We start from the raw sequence: 10,546 nt of genomic DNA, 5'->3' as shown, positions 1-10,546 counted from the left end.
AGAAGGATTAGTATACTAGATGACGTGTCAAAAAAGTTTTAAAAAATTGCAACTTGTGGGAATCGCGAATAAAAATGTAACGGTCACTGTTTACAACGTTTTTATCTGGGCTAGTAATGAAAGTTCAAACATACGTTTTGTAGATCTATGTCAATTATACACATGCTGAAAATTTCATCGAAATCGGTTGATGGAGAAACAAGCGACAGACATCGAAAGATGTAAGAAAGAATATTCAGATTTATTACAGTTATATGTAGGTGTCGTGGAATAATGCGATTTTCACAATTATTAATTTGATTTCGATGAAATTTTCATTCATACCAACATTAACCGATTTAGATGAAATTTTCAGCATTTGTACAATTGATATAAATCTACAACACGTATTTTTTAAATTTTCATTACGAGCTCAGATAAAAAAGTTGTAAAACTGCATATAACTGTAGAAAGTTTCAATGTTCAATTTTGAATAAATTAACCAATTTCCATGCAAATGAAAATGTGAATTTTAATGTTTAAGGCAAGTGAAGAGGAACTATAGGGTGCATTAAATGTCGTTTTGGAAGCAGGATATAGACATATTGACGCAGCACCAGTGTACGAAAATGAAGGGATAATTGGTAAAGTTCTTAAAAAATGGTTTGATTCTGGAAAAATTAAACGATCTGAAATCTTCGTCGTCACAAAGGTAATACATACTAAGAAATATACATGCTATATTTAATGTTATCGTTTGGCCATGCTGGAGAAGATTATAGTATAGCACACCAGTTTTATTCTGTCCTATGTACAAAGAAGCCTTTCTCACATGAACACTTCGTTGTGTTTTTGCGATTTGCACATTGTTCAGAATTTACCTATTTTGTATCTTTTTCAATCTCCATAGTTACTGTTTCTCCTGTTACAATTTCCCGTTAAAAAATTTTCTTTCTGTTTTATAAATAACGACAAATATGTACCTGTTTGGTAGCTGGTGAAATAGCGTGGTGACTCCGCGATGATGGAAAAATGCCACGAATTGAGTTTTCGAACACCGATTTACTGCAACAATTAGATTTGGAAACGGTTGCTGGTATACGAAGTATGTTCGATGACAAAACAAACACGACTGACTGTTTCGGGGATTCCGAGGGTCGAGGTGTGTGTCTAGCCGCGTCCTCGTTGCTTCGACATTTGACAATCGGTAAAGTCGTTCGGCAATGTCAACCAAGTGGAAACGCAGCGTTTCGGCTTGTGCCGCATGGCTTGAAAAGCCGATCGAGTTACCGACTGATGTCGGTAAACGTTAAAAGAAATCGTATCGAAACCAGCAGTGTTTCGTTGAAATTGTACGTAGAAAAGATACGTTTATGGAGATGCATATTCAACAGCACAGTCAGATTTTATTGAGTTATCGGGTGCGATCAACGTACGGGAACATGACGGAGAGAGAGAGTGATCGAATGAAAGTTTTAAAATTAATAGTGTGGGAAGCAGGCATGATAAAAGAAATCGCGAACACGGATAATCGAATCTTCTCGATATATTTACCGGCTGATCGGCACGTGCCGGTAGACTTAAGTGTGTGTGTCTATGTGAGCATTAGCTTCAGGAATATTCTAACGTAACGCGACCAGGCAGGCAGAAACCCTAGCCCGGACGTGCCGGGTTTAGAAAAAATGTCTGGAACGTTCGGACTGGGCGAGGATAAAAGCGCGTGCCCGCGACACGCGGGAACAGTCGGAAAGCAGCCGAAAATCAGTTCGGAAAGAGTCTGTCAGTCGGTCAGTTTGGAGTGAGTCTAGAAGAAGTCTGCAAGAAGCCACGATACGATACGATAAGGCCTGTGTAGGCGCTACGAACTAGTCTTACTCGTCGTGTTATCTCTGTAACTACCGGAATAGACACCTTAATAAAACCCTATTCCTACAATAGATTGTATGTACCGCGATCGACCCAACTTGTGAAACTGTCAAAATAAAAATTATAAAGATAGAAATAAGAGACATGATGTATTAGTAAAAATAGCAGTGTCCTTCGTTGAACATTTGAACATTCTGTTGCATTGACGATGAAATGGGGACGTATAGTGACTGTCACTTAAAATCGTACACCTAGCGGTTCGGCTGATTTTTTTCAATAAAACATGAAAATTGTACTATTAAGAGATTAAAACTCATATACAGGCATGTAGTTTAATGCTTCTTCATTTAATGTAGAAAAAAAATATAACAAACTTTCTAGTAATAGTCAGTAAATTAAATTAAATTTATGCCTATGTATGTATTTGGTAAAATCAGTTCCTCGACGACTAAAATGTGTTGATAATGCATTTGGTTACCTTAGAAAATATTAATATAAGTTATTTATGTTACATATTATTGTAAAAATGTATCTAATTCTTTCTGTACGATTTTCACTGACAGCTAAGTTTCACATGTAATGACAAATTTTATGTAATTTACAAAGTATTACTAAACGTTTTATTATAGTTTTGCTATAAATAAAGAAGCATTAAACTATATGCCTGCGTATAGGTTTTAATCATTTAGTACAATTTTCACGTTTTATTGAAAAAAAAACGGCCGAATTGCTAGGTGTATGATTTTAAGTGACAGTCACTGTATATACCACAAATATTGGCAAAGCCAATCAGCTAGATCGTACGGAGTGGGGACACGGTTTCAGACACCGGAGATTTTTTTCTCTCGTCGAAAGAAAAGACGTCGCACAGTGGTGCTATTTCACGAAAAGTTGACCAAAAAAAAAATTGTCCGATACTTCTCTTGAGGTCCCCTACAAACCCACAAAGTTTCAAAAAAATCGGAATTTTTGCGTTACCGAAGTTCCCTTGTTAGTTCCCCTTCCTGCATTAACTTATTAAAAAATGCCTCAGTTCCAAAGCTGCAAATAGGAATAATTTTTTTAGACTTTCTGCACTTGTGTGAAGAAATCCCAACAAGCCCCAAGGTGGGACAAGTCGGACTTTTGTTTTTAAGAGACCGTCAAAGTAGAAACATTGTAGACTTTCTCAGTATATTTCTGTGTATGACCAAACAAATGAGTAACTGTAGTTTTAAAATCCTTGTACTTGCAGATTATATTAGAATCCATCACAGATTGAATATATAACACAAAAACGACCAATAAAAAATGCTAAGAACGACAGACACAGATGACATATACCTAAAGCTTGGATCACCGATTGACGCGAGTATCGGCTATTTAGCTAAACTAAGTCGTTGGCTTGAAATCGTTGTCTGGTTGGAAAAGTAACCTATTGTTCATGTTTGAACATTACCAAAAGACTGCAAATTGAAGGGGCATTGTTTACACTAGACAAATGAACAGAGGCCAAAAAGACCTCTGATGCTCCTTATTCACTATTTACCTCTCACTTACCATGCTGAATACCCACAATTTCATCAGAGCCCCTTATTTCTAGTCTGAGGCCATTACCACCGACTAGAAATAAAGAAATGTCACCAGAAGTACTTGCGTTATTACTTCCACCTAATAAACATATAGTATAACATTGAATAGAATTTAATTTCCCTCACCTGTTCATCCCAATTTCATTTCTCTACATTAGAGTTATATTAAATAAACGTATATTTAGTCGAACTACATCATTCAGTTTCATAGGTAAGGCGCAAATAATTTTGTCCAACTAGAAGGCCCATTTGGACCACTGTGCGGTGGTATGCCAAAAAAAAATGGTTTACGTTCACGCTCTGCGACCCGAACATAAACATGAAACGGCTCTCGCAACGGTCGCGAGCTCGTTTAAATCCTTAACAGTACCTGTTGTCGGATAGTGTGATTATTTGATCACTGTATCAGTACGTTTAGCACCTATTCTACCCCTTTCCCAATTTTTTCCCACTTGGTGTTGTCTGTTTAACCGTTTGAGTACCGCGCGTTATTACAGAAATCTGACCAAAAAATGCCAAGCGGCGCGATCGTACTTTTTTTCATTCGATGTCGAAAAATTCAAAAAATTTTATTTTGGACATTTTCATTGAATACGAGTGTTTGGAAATAACACGAAACAAAGGCAAAATTAGTTATGTACAGGATTTTTGTTCAATTTTTTTTTTTAAAGAGATAGATTATAAGAAATAGAATAAAATTTACACTTCGTGACCCGATACGGTGGCACTTTTCGATATCGAATACGAGGAGCGCGACATGCTCAAACGGTTATCGGCAATTGTTGTCGGCATAATTTTCTGTCAGTTCATTAATTCTTGATTACAGGCGTTCTCAGTGATTACGGTGAATTATAATCTAATAAATAAGAATGCTTGAAATTCATCTCTTGAGCACTAGGTTTACGGGATCCGTCATTTTGACGCTGTTACGTATATGTTCTGACCGGTCCATCACAAGCCTTGTCAACGACGTGTTAACCATACACGTTGAACCTCCACCTTGTCCATCCTTCGGAGAACGGCGTAGTAACCACATGCGTCGAAGGTTCCAATCCTATCGGACTTGTTGGAGTACAACGCATTAACCACATACGTTGAATGTTCTGACCGGTCCATCACAAGCCTTGTCAACGACGTGTTAACCATACACGTTGAACCTCCACCTTGTCCATCCTTCGGAGAACGGCGTAGTAACCACATGCGTCGAAGGTTCCAATCCTATCGGACTTGTTGGAGTACAACGCATTAACCACATACGTTGAATGTTCTGACCGGTCCATCACAAGCCTTGTCAACGACGTGTTAACCATACACGTTGAACCTCCACCTTGTCCATCCTTCGGAGAACGGCGTAGTAACCACATGCGTCGAAGGTTCCAATCCTATCGGACTTGTTGGAGTACAACGCATTAACCACATACGTTGAATGTTCTGACCGGTCCATCACAAGCCTTGTCAACGACGTGTTAACCATACACGTTGAACCTCCACCTTGTCCATCCTTCGGAGAACGGCGTAGTAACCACATGCGTCGAAGGTTCCAATCCTATCGGACTTGTTGGAGTACAACGCATTAACCACATACGTTGAATGTTCTGACCGGTCCATCACAAGCCTTGTCAACGACGTGTTAACCATACACGTTGAACCTCCACCTTGTCCATCCTTCGGAGAACGGCGTAGTAACCACATGCGTCGAAGGTTCCAATCCTATCGGACTTGTTGGAGTACAACGCATTAACCACATACGTTGAATGTTCTGACCGGTCCATCACAAGCCTTGTCAACGACGTGTTAACCATACACGTTGAACCTCCACCTTGTCCATCCTTCGGAGAACGGCGTAGTAACCACATGCGTCGAAGGTTCCAATCCTATCGGACTTGTTGGAGTACAACGCATTAACCACATACGTTGAATGTTCTGACCGGTCCATCACAAGCCTTGTCAACGACGTGTTAACCATACACGTTGAACCTCCACCTTGTCCATCCTTCGGAGAACGGCGTAGTAACCACATGCGTCGAAGGTTCCAATCCTATCGGACTTGTTGGAGTACAACGCATTAACCACATACGTTGAATGTTCTGACCGGTCCATCACAAGCCTTGTCAACGACGTGTTAACCATACACGTTGAACCTCCACCTTGTCCATCCTTCGGAGAACGGCGTAGTAACCACATGCGTCGAAGGTTCCAATCCTATCGGACTTGTTGGAGTACAACGCATTAACCACATACGTTGAATGTTCTGACCGGTCCATCACAAGCCTTGTCAACGACGTGTTAACCATACACGTTGAACCTCCACCTTGTCCATCCTTCGGAGAACGGCGTAGTAACCACATGCGTCGAAGGTTCCAATCCTATCGGACTTGTTGGAGTACAACGCATTAACCACATACGTTGAATGTTCTGACCGGTCCATCACAAGCCTTGTCAACGACGTGTTAACCATACACGTTGAACCTCCACCTTGTCCATCCTTCGGAGAACGGCGTAGTAACCACATGCGTCGAAGGTTCCAATCCTATCGGACTTGTTGGAGTACAACGCATTAACCACATACGTTGAATGTTCTGACCGGTCCATCACAAGCCTTGTCAACGACGTGTTAACCATACACGTTGAACCTCCACCTTGTCCATCCTTCGGAGAACGGCGTAGTAGCCACATGCGTCGAAGGTTCCAATCCTTTCGGATTTGTTGTCAACAACGTATCACCCTCATTCGGTGAACGGTCTGACCGGTCCACCAACCCCTTGTCGTCAACGTATACGTTGAAACTCCAAACGTTACCATCCTTAGGAGAACGGCGTAGTAACCACATGCGCCGAAGGTTCCAATCCTGTCGGATTTGTTGTCAACCTCATACGGTGAACGTTTTGACCGATCCACAAACCCAAACCAATATTACGCTCCGTGTGAGGACACAAGCGTAACTCGTAACAACGCATTTCGAACTTCACAAGGAAAATTACAGAAACCGTTTACATTTCTCTCCTACCACTTATGCTTATTATAAATTTTATATAAATATATAATATCGCATAGTTTTATTTATAAGTTAATAGTGTATTATATATTGTTTTTAATAAAAAATCTGCTTTACTTTGCGTCACTGAGAAGATAACGAGCGAAAGGAAGTCAATTGTTACATTGACTTTTACATACAGTTGCGGTCATTAATTTCCGGCCACTTTTAGAACAATATAACTTTTCTGAAATTGAACCAAATGACTTCAGTTTTTTTTTTAGAAGTTAGAAGGATTAGTTTACTAGATGACGTGTACAAAAAATTTTGAAAAAATTGCCATCGACGAGCGAACCAACGTCATTTTAATATCTGTCGTTTCAAGCCCCTTGTAATTCTTTCCATTTCATGGAAATGGATGTATTAACCGTTGCGTGGGTTAGCTTGCTTAGATCGTCATCGTACGACTTTCTAACCAAGACTGGCCTTCCGACTAGAAAAGCCCTTTTTTCCCGCTGTTACCACCAAATGTGTGTCGCCAAGGGCCTCGAGGGTTGGTTGCCGATGCTCGTGGCGTCGTAGTCCTCGGGCCCGATATCGCCTAATCCTATTACTCTAAACATCCGGGCCGACCGCCCGAATGCCCGCCTCGACGGCGCCCTCGAATTCTCTTACATGTCTTAACATATTAGTTGTTTTACATTTAAAATAACATTTTTCAGGTAAAATATTGTAAAGAAAAGAACATATCTATGACGGCTTATTCGCCGCTTGGCTCGCGGGGGCTTGTTAAATTACTGAATAAAACAGAAGAGATTCCAGATATGCTACAAAATGATGTCGTATGTAAAATAGCAAAGGAATACGGAAAATCATCGGCATAAATTTTACTACGATATATTGTGCAAAATAAAATCATCGTTATCTCAAAAAGTACGAATCCTCAGAGAATTCAAGAGAATATACAATTATTCAATTGGGAACTTAAATCAGAAGATATGAAGAAACTGACAAACCTGGACCTTGGTGAAGCTGGTAGGATTTGTGACTTTAGTTTCTTTAAAGGAATTCAGCAACATGTTGAGTTTCCTTTTTAAACATTGTATGATTCCATATGGTTCGAGTTTTCTACACTGTAATGCAGCTTCCGATTATAATAGGAAATAGTGGTACAAAGTATTTGTATAACAATCTTGTGGTTCTTATCTTAAGTAAAATATATTTATTATCAATATTTAAGTAAAATGTGTACACTATTAATTTTATATAAACAAATATAAAGGAAAATTCACTAATATGCCAATCTCCCGTAAGGTGTAAAGATGAGGGTTTTAGACAAAGTCTCTCGAAGTCTATAAAATAGATTTCGGATATTTTTGCACGTAAAATATGTAACAAGCATATGCCATTTATGTTAATAAAGTATGCATACATGTATGAAACATATGCAAATATGTAAGATATAGCGAAAACCCGTACAAAACCGTATATGTACTGATAAAATAAATTGTCATTTTCTCATAGCTGACAAACTGTGATGAAATTCGTCGAATGTTATCTTGTCTACTGTATGACGTTTCCTCTTCCGTATATTTGTTAACGATATATATTTTAAATAAATTATTTTCAGTGAGAAAAAGCAACTCTGATTTCGACAAAAGCATCTTGAAACTGACTGCTCTGGTCGCAAATAGTATTGTCGTACAACCGACCGACATCTATATTTCGCTTATTATTAGTTTTTAATCACATATACCTTATAGATTTTTTACTCATCATTCAGTACTCTTTCGAACCACAAGGTCAAAGATTACACATCATGATACAAAAATTCAAGATTACCTTCATATCTCGATAAAAGAGCGGACTAACAAAAACTTAGTTATTACAATGTATGCTCCGCTTGATACCAAACAACTTTCGTTTGTGAAATTTTTTTGATACAACAAATAGTTTACGAATATATTTAGGTGGCACAGTTAAATGACTCACCCTGTATATTAAGTTTATATCCTACCGCTTATTTTGTATCCTACGCAGTATTCTAACGTTTATATTTTAATGCTTAAATCCTAATACATATGTACATACATATTTTACAATATTGTGGGTATTGTGACTGATCACAACGAGAAAGTGATTTATTAGTATTAATATTGTCTAGTTATAAAAAATTGTCAGGGATGAAATGGAAGAAAAAATGATGAATATATATTGTAAATGTATCTATATTTATTACATAAGAAAAGAAAAATAAATTTACTATAACTCAGACTGGAAAACAGCTCACAGCTAAAATCGTACATGTGTAGAAAATGATTATAAACTTTGTTTAAACTAAAAATTAATACTTGGTTGGGTTCCCTCGATTACATTCAACAGCTCGCAATCTTTTTGGCATTGATTTTACCAATTTTTCGGTAAAATTGGGGTCAACTTTGTGCCATTCCTCCATTAAACCTTTTTTTAAATCATTTTTATTTGTAATGGTATGTTTTCGGATTTTAATGTCCAATTCATTCCAAATATGTATGTTCTATCACATTTAGGTCAGATTACTGAGGAGGTGTATTAATTACTTTTGGACAATTGTATAATTGCCACATTTTGACCATATGCGACGTATGTTTCGGATCATTATCACTATAGAATTTAAAACAGTTCACAATTCCTAATTTTTCGGCACTATTTTTTAAATTTTCTTTCAAAATATTAAAATAGTCGTGCTTATCCACATTACCTTCAATAAACTTCAAATTACATACTCTAGCAAGAGACATGCACCTCCAGACCATTACTGATGCACCTCCATGTTTAACAGCAGAGTTCAAATTGTTTATTTTAAATTCTTCATTTGGGCAATGCCAACACTGTAATTTTGCCATCTTCTTTTTTCTAATTTTATTTTATTAGCAATCAAAATACATTTGTATGAGCTAATATGCTGACTTGGGTACTGTTTTCATCACCTCCTACAGCGTAATGAGAACTTATCCATTGACCAGTCCTCCTTAACCATCAATTAGATCTGCTGGCCATTGTCGCTTCAGTCTTCTTCTTTCGCTATACTGTTTCAGTAATGGATGTAATGAAGTGATGCTGTGATTTTCTACTTTTTCATAATGTGTGTGCTGTTTTTCTGTATTACTTCCTTGACGAATGGAATATATAGGTCCTCGTGCAAGGTTTGGTTTGTTACATACCAAGGAGCATCTGTAATCATTCTTAAAATTCCTGATGGTATTCTTTGTATTATTGCTACGTTGGATTTGCTGGCATAATTTTTCCATCTGAATGGGAAACATTAAATTTGCATTCGTCAGCAAAGAGAACATGTTTCCAAAAATTTAAGTCTTTATTTAAGTATTCTCTTGCGAAATCAAACCTTTTTCTCTTATTTTTATCGCTAATAAGTGGTTTGTTTCGACCATCAAAAGTATGGTTCTGTAAAACTCGTCTTACTGTTTCCGGATTAACAGTCTTGTCCAGATATTTTTCCACCTCAGTTGCAAGTTTAGGAGAACTAAGTCTTGGATTTTCTATAATATTCCTTACTATCCATCTTTCACCATGAGTCTTGAATTTTTTATTTTGAGCTGTTTTTGTTTTGTTTGTTATTCTATTTTCTTCCTGATAGCGTTTAACAATATACCGGATAGTACTAACACTTCCGTTAATAGTTTTTGCAATTTCACGATAGCTTTTGTCACTTTCAAAATTTCTTAAGACAATATGCCGCTCTTCTACCGTTGTCTGTTTCATTTTTAATACTTTTTCGCTTTTTATTTTGGAATTCCAACTTAAAATGTTACGCAATGCTTAGTAACTGACTAAAACAATATAATCTCGCTAAAACAATGTGAATTTGAAATTTTTCATTTGTTTTTGGGGATTCCCCTTGGGGAATACCGTACCGTACGATTTTAGCTGTGAGCTGTTTTGCAGCCTGAGTTACAGTAACTTTATTTTTTCTGTACCTAAGAATATTTTTTCCTTTTTTATATTACTATATAATAAATATAGATACATTCACAATGTATATTCATCATTTTTTTCCTTCCATTTCACCCCTGACTTTTTTTACTGGCTTACTGTACATTACGTTTATCTACACGTCTTTACTCTACGTCATATCACTAACGACTCTGACGCGTTT

The 10,546-nt window shown here is 37.3% G+C and overlaps 1 protein-coding gene across 1 annotated transcript in view; it reads left to right on the top strand.

Moving 5' to 3' along the window:
• The window catches only part of LOC108577707 (3-oxo-5-beta-steroid 4-dehydrogenase-like), a 14,752-nt gene extending 6,504 nt beyond the window's left edge, over positions 1–8,248 (top strand). Inside the window, 3 exon segments of the mRNA XM_017940898.1 lie at positions 545–691; positions 7,134–7,425; positions 8,154–8,248. Coding sequence (XP_017796387.1) covers positions 545–691; positions 7,134–7,425; positions 8,154–8,248 — 534 coding nt within the window.
• Positions 8,249–10,546: the final 2,298 nt, after the last annotated feature.

Source organism: Habropoda laboriosa, unplaced genomic scaffold (genome assembly GCF_001263275.1).
Source record: "Habropoda laboriosa isolate 0110345459 unplaced genomic scaffold, ASM126327v1 scaffold874, whole genome shotgun sequence".
Taxonomy (NCBI): domain Eukaryota; kingdom Metazoa; phylum Arthropoda; class Insecta; order Hymenoptera; family Apidae; genus Habropoda; species Habropoda laboriosa.
Note: the sequence above shows the minus strand (reverse complement) of the source record. Positions and strands in the feature narration are given on the sequence as shown.